The 22,952-nt window shown below is 29.9% G+C and overlaps 1 protein-coding gene across 1 annotated transcript in view; it reads left to right on the top strand.

The window, feature by feature from the left end:
- LOC142230808 (uncharacterized) overlaps window positions 1–22,952 on the top strand; it is a 70,788-nt gene that overhangs the window by 8,684 nt on the left and 39,152 nt on the right. Inside the window, exons 5-6 of the mRNA XM_075301433.1 lie at window positions 2,447–2,573; window positions 3,101–3,277. Of these exons, the coding sequence (XP_075157548.1) occupies window positions 2,447–2,573; window positions 3,101–3,277 (304 nt within the window). The remainder of the gene's footprint in view (window positions 1–2,446; window positions 2,574–3,100; window positions 3,278–22,952) is intronic.

Raw genomic sequence — 22,952 nt, 5'->3', positions numbered from 1 at the left:
TAGAATTATGACAAAACATTATATATAAGTAAAATGTTGACAAAATTTTCTATATAAATAAAATTTTGACAAAATTTGTTACAGAAATAAAATTTTAACAAAATTTTCTATAGAAATAATATTTTGACTAAATTTTCTATAGAATAAAAATTTTAACAAAATTTGTTACAGAAATAAAATTTTGACAAAATTTTCTATAGAAATAAAATTTGACAAAATTTTCTATAGAAATAAAAATAAAATTTGGCAGTATTTTCTATAGAAATAGAATTTTAACAAAATAATAAATATTAAATTTTAACAAAATTTTCTATAGAAATAAAATTTTGACAAAATTTTCTATAGAAATAAAATTTTGACAATATTTTCTATAGAAACAGAATTTTAATAAAATTTTGACAAAATATTCTATAGAAATAAAATCTTGACAATATTTTCTATAGAAATAGAATTTTAATAAAATTTTGACAAAATTTTCTATAGAAATAAAATTTTGACAAATTTTTTTATAGAAACAAAATTATGACAAATTTTCTATATAAATAATTTTTTTATAGAAATAAAATATTGATAAAAATTTATATAGAAATAAAATTTTGACAAAATTTTCTATAGAAATAAAATTTTAACAAAATTTTCTATAGAAATAAAATCTTGACAAAATTTCCTATAGAAATAACATTTAAAAAAGTTTTCTATATAAATAAAATTTTGACGACATTTTCTATAGATATAAAGTTTTGACAACATTTTCTATAGAAATAAAATTTTGAGAAAATTTTCTATAGAAATAAAATTCTGATAAATTTTTTTGTAGAAAAAAATGTTTGACAACATTTTCTATAGAATTAACATCATGACAAAATTTCTATAGAAATAAAATTTTGACAAAATTTCTATAGAAATAAAATTTTGATAAAATTTCTATAGAAATAAAATTTTTACAAAATTTTCTATAGAAATAAAATTGTAACTTTATTCTCACAAAGAATCTCCTATAGACAGACAAACTATCTCCAAAGTACGCTAATACGGTTCCACAGTTTTTCCTACTGAGTAACACTAATGAACATTTTTTCTTAAATCGTCATATTTTTTACATCAGTTGGGATTCATTTTCACATGACCCTGTAATCGAAAACTGAATATTAGCTCTAATTTATATTGGGTTCGATTTTCATGCTTTAGTTGTGGCTGATTTCGCTCCATATTTGTGACCCTGTTTCATATGTGTTTTGGGGCTCATTTCCCTGGTGCGCATTCTCGCAGCACCAAATCAACGATACAACATTTTTGTGTTTTTTGGAGAGTAAATTCATTTTATTCTTTGGCCCCTTTTGCATTATGGAAATAAACCCCAATATATCAAATGAAAATATAACAAAAAATTTTTTGGTATTGTGCTTCGTTTTCAAGTAGGGTCTATTTTCGCATTCTGGAATTTATATAGCCCGTCTTTTTTCTCCTATAGAAAGAGTCCAAAATGGTAAAAAAAAATTCGAAAAAATTTTCTATAGAAATAAAATTTTAACAAAATTTTCTATAGAAATAAAATTGTAACAAAATTTTCTATTAAAAAAAATTTGGACAAAATTTTCTATAGAATTAAATTTTGACAAAATTTTCGGTAGAAATTAAATTTTAAAAACTATCTCCAATGGACAGAGTCCTAAGTAATTTCGATAGAAATTAAATTTTGAAAAACTATCTCCAATGGACAGAGTCCTCCTGCCTCCTTACCTATAGTATATTACTCTAACGCGATTCCACAGGCATTCGTACAGAGTAAAATTAATTTAATTGAAAAAGTGAAAATGTGCCTTAATTAGTTTTTGGGTCGATGCAGGCTTGAATTAATTTTTGTTGGGGCACATATTCATTATGAAGCGTCGCCCCATATTTGTGGCCCTGTTTCATTTGGGTTTTTTGGGGCTCATTTTCATACCGTCTAAAGAAGATTCAGGATCAGGAGGGTTTGGCAAATTTGCTACCAAAAGGAGAATTTGGCAAATTTGCTACCAAAATTCCACTTAAGTCGCCCACTGACTTCGAGTCTTTATTTTCACAAATTTCTCCACAGAGATAACGCAAAATATTTACCTAGTTTGAGATAATTTGTTCATTGCCTCCTTACCTATAGTACACGGTTTAATAAATTCTATAGGCTATTAATTTCACACACTTCTAAATATGAAACATCCCTAAAGTATGCAACATTTATTCTCTCAAACAAACCCCTTGCCACAAACCATAAATTTGTATATCCTTTTTAAAAACCACACAAATTTTCTTTCATTTTTTGGGTGGAAAGCTTTTTATTCAAAAAAAATCCTTGAATAGAAAACCATAAACGATAAAATCGACATCCCAAAATTTGAACAAAGATTGTGGTGGAAGAAATAATAAATTTTAACAATCCAAGAAATTGATATTCGTATTCGTACAGAATACATGACACCAGACAAAGTATTTTCAAATCAACTTGGATATATTCTCATGCAAACTCAAACAACGAAGAAAATCATTTATGGATCCCTTAAGAATTCATTAAATTCATATGCCTTTAGAATTTCGTTCGTTTTCTCTCTTCTCTGGTTGCCCCTTTTGCCTAGGCTTCATATAGATTTTCTGTGCATATTGTATAACTCCTAAGAGTATGCTAAAGATTTCACAAGAAACAAAAAGAATCCATGAAATACATTTTTAATTGGTTGCCCTTGTTTGGTAGGACTAGGGCAATATCCAGTAACACTTGGCGGGTGTTGCACAAACAAAAACCTGAGAACTGCAAACATGAAAAAAAAAAAAACAAAACAAAACGAAAATGAAAATTGAACAAAACACAAAAGCAACACAGAAAAACTAAGAAAGGCAAACTCAAAAAGGAGGCCACAGAAATAAAAATCCATTTTCAATTGAATGAAACGAAATGTGGTTAACGATGCAGAACACTTCTTACTTCTGACTTTGACTCTGAATTTCAATGTCCTACGAAAGAGCACTAGCAGGATTAAATCAAGACAACAACAACAACAAGAACAAGAAGAAAAACACCGACACATACACACGCACACACACCGACACTTTTCTGCTTACATAGGAACAATGGCAATGCCAAGTTCCAAGTTTGTACATGCATTGTCCTGACAGCCATGACAACGTTGTCCATCCAGGTCAGTTCTGTTGATGCTACATGCAACTCTCCAAATGTCCATCCTTTGGGTGTACTCCGCTATGCCGCTTCTACACTCCATTGGCAAATGTCTCTGCAGGCCTGGTATATTTACGAATGCAAGAAGCATTTTGTCCTCCACAAAATTATAGGCTTACAAGGCAACAACATAAAACGACAATTCCAGGCTTGATGGCATACAATTCAAGGGAGTCAAATGACCAGAGGATACGAATAACAACCATAAAATCTATAAGAAGTTCATATCACTGATTGTCGTTTACAAAACAGTAAAAGAGTTTGACTATGACAACAACAACAACAGGAACAAAAGCAACAACCTTAATTGTTTAGATGGCTCGAGAACATCAAAGGACCCAAGTTTATGATCTTAACTTGCAGGTATGAATGTTATTTTCCTACTACTACTTCCAGAATTCATGCATACAAATTCAATTCAATTGCTCAACTATACTTCTGAGGAGTATTCCCAGCCCATTGCTAAAGACGAGTATAGAGTGGATAAAATTTTAATAGGATTTGAACCATAAAATTTTAAGAGAACCCAATTGAAAATCGTTTTTTTGGTATATTTGTACTTTGTAGCTTTTAAATATTGAACTAGAAAATAATATTAGAAAAATTCTCCTAAAAGTATGTAACATGTGGAAGAAAAATTTTACAAATATTTTATAATTGGCTCCTAAAAGTTGATCATTTTGTAATAAAATTGGGGTTGCGGATAGTCAAACTAGAATTGAAATATGAAAATTTTTAAATAATAAGAAAATAAAAAGAAAATTCTTGATAGTTTTGCTCCAAGTAGAGGATGCTGATGAGGAATGTGGTAATTCCGAAACGTGCGTCCATTCAACCATCTTGAAGTCTATAGGGCTTTGCCCAAATAAATTTGACAAACATTCTTTCCCTCTGTTTGTTAAGCTACACTTGTAGTTTAGTCAACACAATGGTTTTAAGCTGAAATCAAAAACAACAAAATGATTGAAGAATAAACCAACAATAAAAAAAACAAAATTTTTTTCAAAATTTTATTTCTATAGACAATTTTGTCAAAATTTTATTTATTTGTGTAAAATTTTATTTCTATGGACAATGTTTGCAAAATTTTACTTCTATAGACAATTTTGTGAAAATTTTATTTCTATAGAAATTTTTTTCAAAATTTTATTTCTATAGAAAATTATGTCAAAATTTTATTTGCCTAGAAAAATTTTATCAAAATTGTATTCCTATAGAAAATTTTGTCAAATTTTTATTTATTTAAACAAATTTGTTTAAATTTTATTTCTATAGAAAATTTTGTTAATATTTTATTTCTATAAAAAATTTGTAAAAATTTTATTTCTTAGAAAAGTTATTCAAGATTTTATGTCTATAGAAAATTTTTTTAAAATTTTATTTCTATAGAAAATTTATTCAAAATTTTACTTCTATAGAAAATATTGTCAAAATTTTATTTCTATAGAAAATGTGTGCAAAATTTTATTTCTATGGACAATTTTGTGAAAATTTTATTTCTATTAAAAAAAAAAATATTTTTAAATTTTAGTTCTGTAGAACATTTTGTCAAAATTTTATTTCTATAGAAAATGTTTGCAAATTTTATTTCTAAAGACAATTTTGTGACAATTTTATTTCTATAGAAAATTTTGTCAACATTTTATTTCAATAGAAAATTATGTCAATATTTTATTTGCATAGAAAAATTATATCAAAATTATATTCCTATAGAAAATTTTTTCAAAATTTTATTAATTTAAATGAATTTGTTTAAATTTTATTTCTATAAAAAATTTGGTCAATATTTTATTTCTATAGAAAATTTTGTCAAAATTTTATTTCTATAGAAAACTTATGTCTATAGAAAATTTTGTCAAAATTTTATTTCTACACAAAATTTTGTCAAAATTTTATTTCTATAGAAAATTTTGTCAAAATTTTATTTCTATAGAAAATTTTGTCAAAATTTTATTTCTATAGAAAATTTTGTCAAAATTTTATTTCTATAGAAAATTTTGTCAAAATTTTATATCTATAGAAAATTTTGTCAAAATTTTATTTCTATAGACAATCTTGTCAAAATTTTATTTCTATAGAAAATTTTGTACAAATTTTATTTCAATCGAAAATTTTGTCAAAATTTTAGTTCTAAAGAAAAATTTGTCAAAATTTTAGTTTTATAGAACATTTTGTCAAAATTTTATTTCTATAGAAAATTTTGTCAAAATTTTATTTCTATAGAAAATTTTGTCAAAATTTTATTTCTATAGAAAATTTAGTCAAAATTTTAGTTCTATAGAAAATTTTGTCAAAATTTTATTTCTATAGAAAATTTTGTCAAAATTTTATTTCTATAGAAAATTTTGTCAAAATTTTATTTCTATAGACAATTTTGTCAAAATTTTATTTTTATAGAAAATTTTGGCAATATTTTATTCCATAGAAAATGTTTACAAAGTTTTATTTCTATAGACAATTTGTTGAAAATTTTATTTCTATAGAAAATTTTGTCAAAATTTTATTTCTATAGAAAATTTTGTCAAAATTTTATTTCTATAGAAAATTATGTCAACATTTCTATAGAATTTTTTTCAAAAATTTTACTTCCGTAAAATTTTTATCAAAATTGTATTCCCATAGAACATTTTGTCAAAATTTTATTTATTTCAATAAAATTGTTTAAATTTTATTTCTATAGAAATTTTTGTCAAAATTTTATTTCTACAAAAATTTTGTCAAAATTTTAGTTCTATAGAACATTTTGTTTCTATTGAAAATGTTGCCAAATTTTTATTTCTATAGAAAATTTTGTCAAAATTTAATTTGATAGAAAATGTTGTCAAAATTTGATTTCTATAAAAAATTTTGTCAAAATTTTAGTTTTATAATAAATTTTGTTAAAATTTTATTTCTATAGTAAATTTTGTCAAAAATTTTATTTCTATAGTAAATTTTGTCAAATTTTTTTTTTCTATAGCAAATTTTGTCAAAATTGTATTTTTATAGAAAATTTTGTCAAAATTTTATTTCCATCGAAAATTTTGTCAAAATTTTATTTCATTTGTTTTGTTTTGTTATTGTTGGTTTTGTTCTTTAAGCATTGTTGTTGTTTTTTATTGCAGCTTAAAACCATACATTGACTAAACTACAAGTGTAGCTTAACCAACAGAGGAAAAGAATGTTTGTCAAATTTATGTGGGCAAAGCCCTATAGACTGCAAGATGGTTGGATGGACGCACGTTTCGGAATTACCACATTCCTCATCAGCATCCTCTACTTGCAGCAAAACTATCAACCAATTATCAGAATAAATTCAGGCAGTTTATTAAACCCAACAAAAACCACACTTGAACCCTCCGAAAAAAGGTTTTACATTGATAGCCGGCTTATGCCGAAATAAATTCGAAACAAACATATCCCTTTTCCTATGCCACTGTCAAATCATCGATTTGAATTCACATGGCTGGGTTTATTTTGAGCGTGCCTCCTCTTCTTTTTCCATTTGTTTTGTTTTGTTATTGTTGGTTTTGTTCTTTAACCAACTTTATTTCTATAGAACATTTTGTCAAAACTTTATTTCTATAGAAAATTTTGTCAAATTTTTATTTCTATTTTATTTCTATAGAACATTTTGTCAAAATTTTATTTCTATAGAATTTTTTTTTTTTTTAATTTTATTTCTATAGAAAATTTTGGCAAAATTTTATTTGAATAGAGAATATTTGCAAAATTTTAGTTCTATAGGCAACTTGGTGAAAATTTTATTTCTATAGAAAATTTTGTCATAATTTTATTTCTATAGAAATTTTATTCAAAAATTTTACTTCCATAGCAAAATTTTACCTAAATTTTATTCCTATAGATAATTTTATCAAAATTTTATTTATTTAAACAAAATTGTTTAAATTTTATTTCTATAGAAAATTTTGTCAATATTTTATTTCTATGGCAAATTTTGTCCAAATTTTATTTTTATAGAAAATTTCGTCAAAATTTTATTTCTATAGAAAATTTTGTCAAAATTTTAGTTCTATAGAACATTTTGTTTTTATAGAAAATGTTGTCAAATTTTTATTTTGATAGAAAATGTTGTCAAAATATCTGGAGTGGCCACGCGGGGTTTGCTACCGCCAATAACACCTGGACGAATGGATCCGGTCTCCTGGTAACGATTTAGGATCTCAGATTTAGATATAGCTCCCACAGAGACCACAGAGACCAATTTTTTTGGTCCGATTTAGTTGAAATTTTGCACAGGGAGTAGAATTAGCATTATAGCTATGCGTGCCAAATTTGGTTGAAATCGGTTCAGATTTAGATATATCTCCCATATATAGCTTTCGCCCGATTTACACTCATATGACCACAGAGGCCAATTTTTTGGTCCGATTTAGTTGAAATTTTGCACAGGGAGTAGAATTAACATTGTAGCTATGCGTGCCAAATTTGGTTGAAATCGGTTCAGATTTAGATATAGCTCCAATATATAGCTTTCGGCCGATTTACACTCATACGACCACAGAGGCCAATTTTTGCTCCGATTTAGTTGAAATTTTGCACAGGGAGTAAAATTAGCATTGTAGCTATGCGTGCCAAATTTGGTTCAAATCGTTTCAGATTTAGATATAGCTCCCATATATATGTTTTTCTGATTTCGACAAAAATGGTCAAAATACCAACATTTTCCTTGCAAAATCGTCACTGCTTAGTCGAAAAGTTGTAAAAATGACTCTAATTTTCATAAACTTCTAATACATATATATCGAGCGATAAATCATAAATAAACTTTTGCGAAGTTTCATTAAAATTGCTTCAGATTTAAATGTTTCCCATATTTTTTTACTAACATTGTGTTCCACCCTAGTACATTAGCCGACTTAAATTTTGAGTCTAAAGATTTTGTAGAAGTCTATCATATTCTTCCAGATCGAGTGATATTTAAATGTATGTATTTGGGACAAACATTTATATACAGCCCCCAACACATTTGACGGATGTGATGTGGTATCGAAAATTTAGATCTACAAAGTGGTGCAGGGAATAATATAGTCGGCATCGCCCGACTTTAGACTTTCCTTACTTGTTTCTATAGAAAATTTTGTTAAAATTTTAGTTCTATAGAACATTTTGTCAAAATTTTATGTCTATAGAAAATTTTGTCAAACTTTTAGTTCTATAGAAAATTTTGTCAAAATTTTAGTTCTATAGATCATTTTGTCAAAATTTTTTTTCTTTAGAAAAGTTTTTCAAAATTTTATTTCTATAGACAATGTTTGCAAAATTTTACTTCTATAGACAATTTTGTGAAAATTTGATTTCTATAGAAAATTTTGTCAACATTTTATTTCTATAGGAAATTTTGTGAAAATTTTAGTTCTATAGAACATTTTGTCAAAAATTTATTTCTATAGAAAATTTTGTCAACATTTTATTTCTATAGAAAATTTTGTGAAAATCTTAGTTCTATAGAACATTTTGTCAAAAGTTTATTTCTATAGAACATTTTGTCACAATTTTACTTCTATAGAAGATTTTGTCAAAATTTTATTTCTATAGAAAATTTTGTCAACATTTTATTTCTCTAGAAAATTTTGTCAAAATTTTATTTCTATGGAAAATTTTGTCAACATTTTATTTCTATAAAAAAACTTTTTTAATGTTATTTCTATAGAAAATTTTGTAAAAATTTTATTTCTGTCGAAAATGTTGTCAAAATTTTATTTCTATAGACAATTTTTTCAAAATTTTATTTCTATAGACAATGTTTGCAAAATTTTACTTCTATAGACAATTCTGTGAAAATTTTATTTCTATATAAAATTTTGTCAAAATTTTATTTCTATAGAAAATTTTGTCAAAATTTTATTTCTATAGAAAATTTTGTCAAAATTTTATTTCCATAAAAAATGTTGTCAACATTTTATTTCTATAAAAAAAAAACTTTTTTAAATGTTATTTCTATAGAAAATTTTGTCAAAATTTTATTTCTATAGAAATTGTTGTCAAAATTTTAGTTCTATAGAAAATTTTGTCAAAATTTTATTTCTATAGACAATTTTGTCAAAATTTTATTTTTATAGAAAAAATTTTATTCCATAGAAAATGTTTGCAAAGTTTTATTTCTATAGACAATTTGTTGAAAATTTTATTTCTATAGAAAATTTTGTCAATATTTTATTTCTATGGAAAATTTTGTCAAAATTTTATTTCTATAGAAAATTATGTCAACATTTCTATAGAATTTTTTCAAAAATTTTACTTCCGTAGCAAATTTTTATCAAAATTGTATTCCCATAGAAATTTTTGTCAAAATTTTATTTATTTCAACAAAATTGTTTAAATTTTATTTCTATAGAAATTTTTGTCAAAATTTTATTTCTACAGAAAATTTTGTCAAAATTTTAGTTCTATAGAACATTTTGTTTCTATAGAAAATGTTGGCAAATTTTTATTTTGATAGAAAATGTTGTCAAAATTTGATTTCTATAAAAAATTTTGTCAAAATTTTATTTTTATAATAAATTTTGTTAAAATTTTATTTCTATAGTAAATTTTGTCAAAAATTTTATTTCTATAGTAAATTTTGTCAAAATTTTTTTCTATAGCAAATTTTGTCAAAATTGTATTTTTATAGAAAATTTTGTCACAATTTTATTTCTATAGAAAGCTTTGTCAAAATTTTAGTTCTATGGAACATTTTGTTTCTATAGAAAATGTTGTCAAAATTTTATTTCCATCGAAAATTTTGTAAAAATTTTATTTTGATAGAAAATGTTGTCAAAATTTGATTTCTCTAAAAAATGTTGTCAATATTTGATTTCTATAGAAAATTTTGTGCACAGAAACATACCAAGGAATAGCTAAGCGGATGAGTTAGCAAGGCTAGGAACTACCTTACATGTACCTGGAGCTGCTGGTATCCCTCTGCCTATTTGCAAGCCTATACTGCATGAGAATGCTGTAATGGTGGCGAATGTCCAATGGTTACAACGCCACCAAGCAACTATGGCCCCATCGAAACGTAAACCACACACTAGTTATATAAACGCACAGAAAAAACATGTTTGGACATGGTTGCCGCATCCATTTATGTAGAGCACGTATTTGTCGCGAAAACCATGTATTTTGTTTTTGTGAAAAGAATTTTTTAGCCGAGAAAAATGTTTGCTGGCAATAAGCTTTTAAATGGTTCTCAAATGCCGCAAACAAGTTCTATCATTTAAATGATAGAATTTCAGACCATTAGATGGTCAGGGAAATCATGTACCTGGCCATTCAATTTTTTGCAGGGAAAAATTATTTTTATAAATTACGTATAGATATGTCTAGAACCATTACTTGGCCATAAAGACCATGTACATTTTTTTCGTGACCATTTATTTTTTAAGCGAAAAGAATTTTATAAAAACATTGAGCAGGTACACACGATTTTAATTTTTCGCGTCAGTCGTGTGTTGATTGTTTCTTGGAATGGACGGAGAATACGGAATTGCTGTATTTTGTGTTAATTTATTTATACAGAAGTGACACGTGGGTTTATGTGAACACAAAAAAGGAATGTGTAATTGAAAAAAATGTACATGTTTTTTGTTCTGCATTTTGATATATGGTATAATTTATTTTTAGTTGCAGTTACATGATGTCTGCGTTTGTACATTTGATGGGCACGAAGTAAGTAAGGAATGATTACTTATTGTTGAAATTGAACCAAAATAGAGTGTGTAAAAATATGTGATGTTTGCTTGCACGGTATTGTAAATACAAATAAACAAAGAATTAGTTTATAAATAAATAAAAATAAATTAAAGTTAATTTTGTGTTTTCTTTTCTCAAGTGGCGTCCTTTTTTCGACGACAAAAAACGTTTTTTCATTAAGATCAAAACCATTCAGGCTGTGACCATGTTCTTTTAACTGGAAGAAAAACATTTTAGCGAATACCATAACATTTTAGATCGTGATCATTGTCTTTTGATGGGAAGAAAATTCTTTTTATCAATATAATAACATTTTAGATGAGGACAATTTTATTTTTCTTAGAACCGTGTTCATTGAGCCAACATGGTTGCAGGTGAAAATGTTAGATGGTCGCCGCAAAAATAGATCCTATCATATTATTTTGCTCTTCGAATATGATTGTGACAATCATGTTTCTTCTCTGCGTGTAGTTTTTTCAAGACTTATATTTGTAATAAAGGGTCATCATAGCTAACACATTCCCAGCCAAGGAAGCAGAGAATTGAAGTAAAAATACCTTTGAGAGACAATTTTTTTAAGTGTGAGTTTTGTGTACTTAATTCTAGAAAGTAAATTTTAATTTGTTCGTTTTGTTTTTCAGCATTTTTCTTCGTGTGCTATCAAATTCCTTTAAAAATGTGTTAACGACGACTTTAATTTCCATTTATTCAGACTCGACTTCACGTCTTTAAAATAAAATGTTGAAAAGCTTATCCTAGTTTTGAATGTTTTGTTCGTTCGTTTGTATTTATACCCACCACTATAGAATGGTGACGGAGGTATAATAAGTTTGTCATTCCGTTTGTAACACATCGAAATATCGATTTCCGACACCCAGAAAAAAGTGCCTTCGAAACTAAAGGAAAAAAATTTCATCAATATAGTTTATCCATTTTATTTCCATTAAGGTAAATTTTTGTGAAAAATAATAAAATTTACTCGTTTCAGTAAAAAAATCCTAAACTGTAAGCAGTTAGGAATAGTTCATTAACTAGAATAAGGCATGGAATTTTACTCATACTATTTTCTTCGCTGGGTATAAGAATTTACTACTGAAAAAGAAAATTTTATTCACCGATAACAAAGCATTCGTAAAAATAAACAAAAACCGAACTAAAACCAAGTTTCCTCAAAATTAGTAAAATTTCTTATAAAATGATAATTGCGACTTCCATTATAATAGAAAGTTTTTCATACATACGAACAACACTTGGCATAGAAAAATATTTTAGTTCATTCGTACTAAGAAGTATGCAATCCTTTCAAAACTTAAGGAAATACACTTGTTAGAATATAGGAAATTTTCCTAAATTTCTATTGTCTACCTGTAATCGATACCTGTCATCGTAATCGATGTGTTTGCGCGTGGGTGTAATCGATATATTTGCGCGTCGGTTGTTTTTTTAGTTGGAATCGCGTTGTTTTGGTATACGGAGAGATTGTTAAAAAATAATATGGTAAAATAATATAATAAATAACAAATAAAATATATAAAATACTAGCGTAACCCGGCCCGCTTCGCTGCGCCTTCCGAAGCGTATTTGGAGGAACATTTTGCATTAACTTAGTCAATTATATCCTTCGTGCTGAAAACAAATTCGAAAAGATTTCAATTCTTTTAAACAAATCGGACTACTTGATTTTTCGTTTATAGGTACAAATACGGCGGGAGAGGGTGTACCCTTTCCTCCAAATTTTTTTAATAATGTTCTGTATTCAAGTAGTTGGACAATCTTCTATATTTCTTGTGAATTTTAAGTGGGGTTTGTCAAGGAAAGATATCCTTCCCCTCAACATATCTGAAAATTAAGCACTATATTATAATAACATACAAAGAATTACTGTTTCCCATCCAATAAATCGGAAAAAGCAAAAGTAGTAAAAAAAATTACCACATTAACATTTGCTAAAATGTTGGAAAATGATGCACCCTCTACGTTGGCTGCCAATTTCATGTAAATTTAAGTTCTTTACTAAAAAGAAGTCTGGCAGAAGCCTGTACAAAAATCATAAAATTATGTACCGAGTTCCCATTTACGGACAACCCTCTACTTTCAATTTAAGAAAAAAAAACCGACAAAAGGGAACCCTCTCTTTACTAATAAGAAGTCTGGAAGAAAGAAGCCTGTGCAAAAATCATAAAATTATATACCGAGTTCCCATTTACGGACAACCCTCCACTTTCAATTTAAGAGAAAAAACCGACAAAAGGGAACTCTCTCCCCACCTTCGCTCCACTCTGACCTGACATCGGACTATCACGTACCCTATATTAATTTCGCAACTACTCAATGGTCCCTATAAATTCTATCGAAGTAAATCGACAAAGTTTATTTCAATTTTCCCCTTCCCCAACCAGATATCGAAAAATCATATACTAATTTAAAAATTATGTATAAATTTAATCACCTCCTGCCACGTCCCTGTAAATTTCAAGTAGATCGGAGATGTTTAAATTTTGCTCTATTGTTTTAAAGGGACGTCACTTTCCCCGATACAATATCGACACCCCTAACCTTCCCTGAAAATTCTTGAAACTTTCCTTCAAGTGTGGGGCAAGGAAGGTTGCCTCTTCATTTATAACCTTTTCCCCCGCTTCCTTTGTAAATTTCAAGAAAACTTAAATTTTTTTATATTTCATGTTAGCCTGATACCGAAACAGGCAATTGACGTCCAAATGCATTATATCTAATTATACAATTATTTTTCGAGCTTTATGGACAGATATAGATTAAGGAACATGGTTAATAGAGCCATTTTTTTGCAGTTTTAGAGGAGGACCTCCTCCCCGACCAAATGTCGAAAAGCGTATCTTTTGTAAACGTCCCAGAAAATGTCAGGCAAATTATAAGCCTAAAGGGGCGGCCTCTCTTCCGTCCAAAAATCACAAAATCAGGTATCAACTATTACGGTTGACAGAGGTTACGATCTCTCCTGTAAATTTCAAGTAACTCGGTAAAGTTTAATTGTTTCTCTGTATGTACTTAAGAGAAGCGGATGTCTCCCTATGCCCTTTTATTTTTATTAAAAAATCAGGAACCTGATATAAATTTCATAACCTCACCCATTTTTCCGTAAAATTTCAGTCGGGGGAGTTTAGTTTTGTTTTCACTGTACTTTAAAAAAAGTCGAACAAAGGGGAGGTCCCCCTCCGCCACCAAATATCGAAATATAAAGTAGCGGATCTTTGTCTAGTTGCCAACCCCAACCTTCAATGAAAATTTCAAGCAAATCGGTCAACTTTGGTCCAATTTTCAAAAAGTCCGACAAAGGGGAGGTCCCCCTCCGCGACCAGGTGTCAAAAAATGAGGTACCCTATTTTCACCACATGAACACCCCCTACGATCTCTGAAAGTTTCAAGTAAATCGGTTCAGCCGTTTCGGAGCCAACTCGGTTCATACAAACAAACAAACAAACAAATAAACAAACATAGATTGAATTTTATATATATAGATTTGTTATTTTAAATTAGTGAGAAAAATTTTCGTTTTTTTTTTAATAAATCTATCAATGTTCGTGATAGTGTATAAAGAAAGAACACACCAGCAGAATAACAACCCTTTCATTTGTCTTCATTTTGGAATCTTCAATTATCAGGTAATATTCAGTGACGCTAACCTTTTGATTTATGATTTTTTATATTTGTAGGTATTGAAATTGTAAAAGGAGGACAAAATCGTTAGGCAGCAACTTATTAAAAGTGAAAAGTACAAGAAGAAGAAAAAGTGCGTTTTACAGTTGATAATATCACACGGAAATTGGAAATAGTGGAATAATAAACTAATATTTCAAAGAGATTCGATGCTGTTGATTCTTAATAAATATATTCAATATATTAATAAAACATGTCTTTTATTGAAGATAAAATTGCTTATAGAAATAAATAAAATTGTATTTAAAAACGAAGGTAAGCAGTTCTAATTATGAAGTAAAAATTTTACCACAAATGTGTAAGATTTGTCGAAATGAATGAAAAAATTTCAATAAAATCATTCCATATATGAATTCAAATTAGTTAAATTTTTTCATTCTGTAGTATAGTGGTATATAAATATAGGAAAATGTTAACTAATATATGGAATGCATTATTCCTAATTTCTACGAAAACCACATCGTTCAAACAAATAAAAATGTCTTTGGCGCTATACGAAGTTCAACTTTCTTCACAATGAGTTCATTATACCCACCACCATAGAATGGTGACGGGGGTATAATAAGTTTGTCATTCCGTTTGTAACACATCGAAATATCGATTTCCGACTATATAAAGTATATATATTCTTGATCAGGGAGAAATTCTAAGACGATATAACGATGTCCGTCTGTCCGTCCGTCTGTCTGTCTGTCTGTCTGTTGTAATCACGTTACAGTCTTCAATAACGAAGCAATCGTGCTGAAATTTTGCACAAACTCGTCTTTTGTCTGCAGGCAGGTCAAGTTCGAAGATGGGCTATATCGGTCCAGGTTTTGATATAGTCCCCATATAAACCGACCTCCCGATTTGGGGTCTTGGGCTTATAGAAATCGTAGTTTTATCCAATTTGCCTGAAATTTGAAATCTAGAGGTATTTTATGACCATAAAGAGGTATGCCAAAAATGGTGAGTATCGGTCCATGTTTTGGCATAGCCCCCATATAGACCAATCTCCCGATTTTACTTCTTGGGCTTATAGAAACCGCAGTTTTTATTCAATTTACCTGAAATTTGAAATCTAGAGGTATTGTAGGACCACAAATACGTGTGCCAAAAATTGTGAGTATCGGTCCATATTTTGGTATAGCCCCCATATAGACCGATCTCCCGATTTTACTTCTTGGACTTATAGAAACCGCAGTTTTTATTCAATTTACCTAAAATTGGAAATCGAGAGGTATTGTAGGACCACAAATACGTGTGCCAAAAATGGTGAGTATCGGTCCATGTTTTGGTATAGCCCCCATATAGACCAATCTCCCGATTTTACTTCTTGGGCTTATAGAAACCGCAGTTTTTATTCAATTTACCTAAAATTGGAAATCGAGAGGTATTGTAGGACCACAAATACGTGTGCCAAAAATTGTGAGTATCGGTTCATATTTTGGTATAGCCCCCATATAGACCGATCTCCCGATTTTGCTTCTTGGGCTTATAGAAACCGCAGTTTTTATTCAATTTACCTAAAATTGGAAATTGAGAGGTATTGTAGGACCACAAATACGTGTGCCAAAAATTGTGGTTATCGGTCCATGTTTTGGTATGGTCCCCATATAAAACGACCTCCCGATTTGGGGTCTTGGGCTTATAGAAACCGTAGTTTTTATCGAATTTGTCTGAAATTGTAAATCTAGAGGTATTTTAGGACCATAAAGAGGTGTGCCGAAAATGGTGAGTATCGGTCCATATTTTGGTATAGCCCCCATATAGACCGATTTCCCGATTTTACTTCGTGGGCTTCTAGAATCCGAAGTTTTTATCCTATTTGCCTGAAATTGGAAATCTAGAGGTATTTTCGGGTCATAAAGAGGTTTGCCGAAAACGGTGAGTATAGGTCCGTTTTTTAGTACAGCCACCATAAGAACGATCTCCCGATTTAACTCCTTGGGTTTCTAGAAACCGTAGTTTTTATCTGATTTGCCTGAAATTGTAAATATTCTGGTATTTTAGGCTCACAAAAACGTGTATCGGATTAAGTTTTTGTCGGTCCATTTGGCAATGCCTCCATATAGACCGACTTCACTTCTTGAGGGAGTAGAAGGCGCACTGATCATGAAAATTGCTTGAAACTCATTGTAAAATTTCCAGATTTTACTTCTACAGATTTAAGATTTCAAATCAAGACGTTATTTTATAATTTTCTTGCACACTTACAAGAGATGTTCTTATAAATGGTTCTTATAAATCCAGAATTGATATAGTCCTCATAGGTGAAATCTTTAAATTTATCTTCGGGAAGTGTCCTGAAGTCCTCAAGCCCTCCTGAAATTTCAAAGGAAACCCTAATATTTGGTTCATGGTGGTGGGTATTTAAGATTCGGCCCGGCCGAACTTACTGCTGTATATACTTGTTTTAACTTAAAGAAGGGGTCACTTTTTTCTGGGTGGACTATATAAAGTATACATTCTTGATCAGTGAGAAATACTAAGATGATATAACCATGTCCGTCTGTCTGTCTGTTGTAATCACGCTACAGTCTTCAATAATGAAGCAATCATGCTGAAATTTTGCACAAACACGACTTTTGTCTGCAGGCAGGTCAAGTTCGAATATGGGCTATATCGGTCCAGGTTTTGATATAGTCCCCATATAAACCGACCTCCCGATTTGGGGTCTTGGTCTTAATGAAATTTGAAATCTAGAGGTATTTTATGACCATAAAGAGGTGAGTATCGGTCCATGTTTTGGTATAGCCCCCATATAGACCGATCTCCCGATTTTACTTCTTTGACTTCTAGAATCCGCAGTTTTTATTCAATTTACCAGAAATTGGAAATCTACAGGTATTTTAGAGCCATAAAGAGGTGTGCAAAAAATGGTGAGCATCGGTCAATGTTTTGGTATGATCCCCATATAAACCGGCATCCCAATTTGGGGTCTTGGGCTTATAGAAACCGTAGTTTTTATCCAATTTGCATGAAATTGGAAATGTAGAGGTATTTTAAGGCCATAAATAGGCGTGCCGAAAATGGTGAGTATAGGTCCCTCTTTTGGTATAGCCCCCATATAGGCCGATTTCCCGATTTTACTTCTTGGACTTCTAGAATCCGAAGTTTTTATCCAATTTGCCTGAAATTGGAAATCTTGAGGTATTTTTGGACCATAAAGAGATGTGCCCAAAATGGTGAGTGTCGGTCCATGTTTTGGTATATCCCCCATATAGACCAATCTTCCGATTTCACTTCTTGGACTTATAGAAACTGTAGTTTTTATCCAATTTGCTGAAATTGGAAATCTATAAGTATTTTATGACAATAAAGTGGTGTGCCGAAAAGGGCGTGTATTGGTTCATGTTTTGGTATATCCCCAATAATGACCGATTTCCGGATTTTATTTCTTGGGATTTTAAAAACCGTAGTTTTTATCCAATTTGTATTTATTTATTGGATCATAAAGAGACACGCCGAAAATGGTGAGTATCGGTCATTGTTTTAGTATAGCCCCCATAAGAACGATTTCCCGATTTAACTCCTTGGGTTTATAGAAACCGTAGTTTTTATCCGATTTGCCTGAAATTTCATATCTTGTGGGTATAGAAGGCGCACCGATCATGAAAATTGCTTGAAACTCAATGTAAAATTTCCAGTTTTTACTTCTCGGGTGAACATCTACAGATTTAGCCACCGTGGTGCAATGGTTAGCATGCCCGCCTTGCATACACAAGGTCGTGGGTTCGATTCCTGCTTCGACCGAACACCAAAAAGTTTTTCAGCGGTGGATTATCCCACCTCAGTAATGCTGGTGACATTTCTGAGGGTTTCAAAGCTTCTCTAAGTGGTTCCACTGCAATGTGGAACGCCGTTCGGACTCGGCTATAAAAAGGAGGTCCCTTATCATAGAGCTTAACATGGAATCGGGCAGCACTCAGTGATAAGAGAGAAGTTCACCAATGTGGTATCACAATGGACTGAATAGTCTAAGTGAGCCTGATACATCGGGCTGCCACCTAACCTAACCTAACCTATCTACAGATTTAAGATTTCAAATCAAGACGTTATTTCATAATTTTCTTGCACACTTACAAGAGATGTTAATGATTCCTCTAAAACAAAAATGGTGCTTACAAATCCAGAATCTGATATAGTCTTCATAGGTAAAATCTTTAAATTTATCTCCGGGAAGTGTATTGGTTGAAATGCTCTGCTTGATTTGTCCTCAAACCCCCCTGAAATTTCAAAGGAAACCCTAATATTTGATTCATGGTGGTGGGTATTTAAGATTCGGCGTGGCCGAACTTACGGCCGTATATACTTGTTTTTTAGTAAAGATACAAAAAGTCAACAATTTTAAAGATTTAATTAATTTTGAAAATTTTTTCAGAATTATTAAAGTCATGGTGACCTTAGTGAAACAACATTTTCTTTCAGGTTAAGATACCCATTTTTATATAAAGACAAAACGACTTCATTTAAAAGTTTATCGACTTTTGGATAAGGAAAAACTTTATATCAGAGAAATGCGTCTTCTATTCTATGTAAAATTCGCATTTGTATTTTAAGGACATTGACTTCACGACAATACTTTTTCAGTGTGACTATTAATACATGGTACTAATCCGACTAAAATTTGCTTATTTTTTCACTACATCTCCTTTCAAATTTTCTGGATATATTACCTAAATTAATCTTCATTTGTATCAATTTTTTTTGTGAAAATTTTACCATAAATAATTAAGGAATAAATTGCAAATAAATCATCTATTATGGTCATTATTTTTATAAGATATAAAAGGACAATCCCCTGTACACGTACACAAGGTCATGGTTTTAGTACCGCTTATATTCTAAAGGAGATTTTGATAGAATATGTAAACATATTGACAAGCATAACATTATTTTCTCTTAGTCTGCAAATCCTTCATTTCTCTTTTACTATTGTCGAATAAGAAAATGCATGAAATGGAAATAAATGGAAAGGAGTACTAAATATGGAAGAGATTTGTAGTTAATAAACTCCTAAAATTGTAAGCATAACAGAAACAAAGTATTTCTTTCTCTTAGTCTGCAAATCTCAAATAGATCTTTGAATATTGAAGTCCAAATGGAAGAGGTACTGAATGCACAAGAAATTTCTCGACTTCAACCTCTTGTATTTGTTTCCGTAAAAGAAAGAGAATGTTAACAGAATGACCATACAAACATTTTCTCTTTCTTCCTTGAGCAAGGTCATTGCCTTAGTACATACGTACATTTACAGCTCCTTGTCGTTTCAGCTATGCTTCGTGGGATTTTTATAAAATAGCAAAACTAAAATTAGATTTTGGTTTTTATTAACATCTGCATTGTGCAAATGTAGAAAAAATATGAAATTCCATCTTTTTAAGAGAAAATTAAAACAAGTAAGTTCGGACAGGCCGAAGCTTATGTACCCTCCACCATGGATTGCGTAGAAACTTCTTCTAAACACTGCCATCCACAATCGAAATTTTCTATGGAAATAAAATTTTGACAAAATTTTCTATAGAAATAAAATTTTGACAAAATTTTCTATAGAAATAAAATGTTGGTAGATTTTTTTGGCTCGAGTGGTAACCATGATTATGAACCGATATGCACCAATTTTTGTGTGATTGTGGATTGGCTATATATAATTATGGACCGATGTGGTCCAATTTTTGCATGGTTGTTAGATATAATATACCAAAACCGTGTGCCAAATTTCAGCCGGAGCGGATGAAATTTGCTTCTCTTTGAGGCTCCGCAAGCCAAATCTGGGGATCGATTTATATGGGGGCTATATATAATTATGGACCGATATGGACCAATTTTTGCATGGTTGTTAGAGACCATATACCAACATCATGTACCAAATTTTAGCCGGATAGGATGAAATTTGCTTCTCTTAGAGGCTCCGCAAGCCAAATCGGGGGATCGGTTTATATGGGGGCTATATATAATTATGGACCGATGTGGACCAATTTTTGCATGGTTGTTAGAGACCATATATCAACACCATGTACCAAATTTCAGCCGGATCGGAGGAAATTTGCTTCTCTTAGAGGCTCCGCGAGCCAAATCGGGGGATCGGTTTATATGGGGGCTATATATAATTATGGACTGATGTGGACTAATTTTTGCATGGTTGTTAGAGACTGTATACTAACACCATGTACCAAATTTCAGCCGGATCGGATGAAATTTGCTTCTCTTAGAGGCTCCGCAAGCCAAATCGGAGGATCGGTTTATATGGGGGCTATACGTAAAAGAGGACCGATATGGCCCATTTGCAATACCATCCCACCTGCATCGATAACAACTACTTGTGCCAAGTTTCAAGTCGATAGCTTGTTTCGTTCGGAAGTTAGCGTGATTTCAACAGACGGACGGATGGACATGCTCAGATCGAGTCTGAATTTCACCACGACCCAGAATATATATACTTTATGGGGTCTTAGAGCAATATTTCGATGTGTTACAAACGGAATGACAAAGTTAATATACCCCCTTCCTATGGTGAAGGGTATAATAAAATAATGATTTATTTAGGAATACTATTTATTAGCATTCATAATCTCATCTTACTTTTAGCAGAATTGGTTTTTGATAAGACCATTGAATCTTACGGTTTTAGGAAAAGCTCAATTATTCAAGAAGATAAATTTAAATACTCCTACAAAGTGTTTCTATGGCTACGTTAACGTAGTATTATGAATTAAATAAAATCAAAATTAAAATAAAATTGTTTTATTCTATATTTCTTTGAATAAATATTTCTATAGAATAGAGAATAAATCTAATGATAAACGAATTGCAAGTCTCGTAAACTAACATACTGGAGATATGACTGTTATTTCGTTATAATAAATACCATGTGAGTTTCATTTCAATGCATTATAAAACCTTCATTAGACAGCATACTCAAAGAGAAATTCACTGTAAAATAAGAGAGAGCTAATTTTTCTTAGGTTAACTGCTATTATTTAGAAATGAATGACCACTAAGAGACAGAGAGAGAAAGGGAGCGAAAAAAACCATTATAACTGTCTTAGCATAAGTATCCCTGCAAATTTTAATTCTCTCTTTTATAACACTAACATCTCCATCAATAACATTAATAAGAAATCTTTAAATACAAAGAGAAAATATTTAAAGAGATTTTTATATATAAATTGAAATATTTTAATCACTTATTATTGCACATACATTGTATATTTTAATAAACGCCATAAAAATTAAATTTGTTAATGGCAATTTAAAGAGAATACAAAGAGGTGCTCTGTGCGCACAAATATTTTTTGCCCATAAAATTCAAATGTGAAGTTTGCTTAGATTAAATCAAATATTATTCAAAAGTAGAAGGTGTCTTTCAAAACTTCAATAATAAAGACTGGAATTATTTTTACTTGAAGTCGAGCCTAAATTTGAATAAAATCAATATAAAATATGTTTCCAAGTATCAAGTACTCAATAATCAAATTTAAAGGAAAATGGCGTCTTAACTACATTGTTATAAACCCGTACTTTGCTTGAAACCCGTACTAAAATCAGTAGTGTAGGTGACACAAAAAAAAAAACATGCCAGGTTCCAAAGATTTTGTTTATACACCAATTATTTTGGTATTGAATTTTGGTAAATTTGAGTTTTGCGTACTTAATTCTAGGAAACAATTTTGAATTTATTCCTTATTTCAGTTTTTTACTTCATGTGCTATCAAAGTCCTTTAAAAGTGTGTTAATGGCAACTTAAATGTCCAAAGTCAGACTCAACTATGTTATGTTTTAAATAAAAGACATTTTTAAAATAAATAGTTGAAAGCAGGGATGGAAAAAGCAGTACTATAGTACTTTTTTCAAAACTTTTTCACCCCGGTCAGTACCGTAGTACCCCCGCGAATGATTTAGTACCTTTTGAGTAGACATTTTTGAGCCGATATCAGATTTATGGTTTTCACAATTTTTTTTTTTTATATTTTGTGAAAGTCCTTAACAAACTTAGTTGCTAATAGTCTTTTACAAATTTGGCAAAACAGACAAGTTCATGCGGGAAGAAAATCTCGATTTTGTAAAGCCATAGTCAAAAACACGATTTTATTGAATTTCAAGAATGTTTTAGTCGAAAAAAGCATGCGTTTCAATATCACGCTTCCACACGATCGCTTTCTACATAAGAAGTTATCGGTCGCGTTCTAAAATAATGCGAAGCCTTACAGTCACGGTCGAAACTTCAGACAAAATAATCTTCCAACATTTGGAGAAAATCTTACCAAAACCTACAAAAAAAATGTTATTTTATTTTATATTATTTATTATTCAAAAACTTTTTTCTTCAGAAAGAAAATTTTATTTATACAGAAAATTTTGTCAAAATTTTTTCTTTTGGAAAATTTTG

The sequence above is a fragment of the Haematobia irritans genome, chromosome 3 (assembly GCF_050003625.1).
Source record: "Haematobia irritans isolate KBUSLIRL chromosome 3, ASM5000362v1, whole genome shotgun sequence".
In the NCBI taxonomy this organism is placed as follows: domain Eukaryota; kingdom Metazoa; phylum Arthropoda; class Insecta; order Diptera; family Muscidae; genus Haematobia; species Haematobia irritans.
Note: the sequence above shows the minus strand (reverse complement) of the source record. Positions and strands in the feature narration are given on the sequence as shown.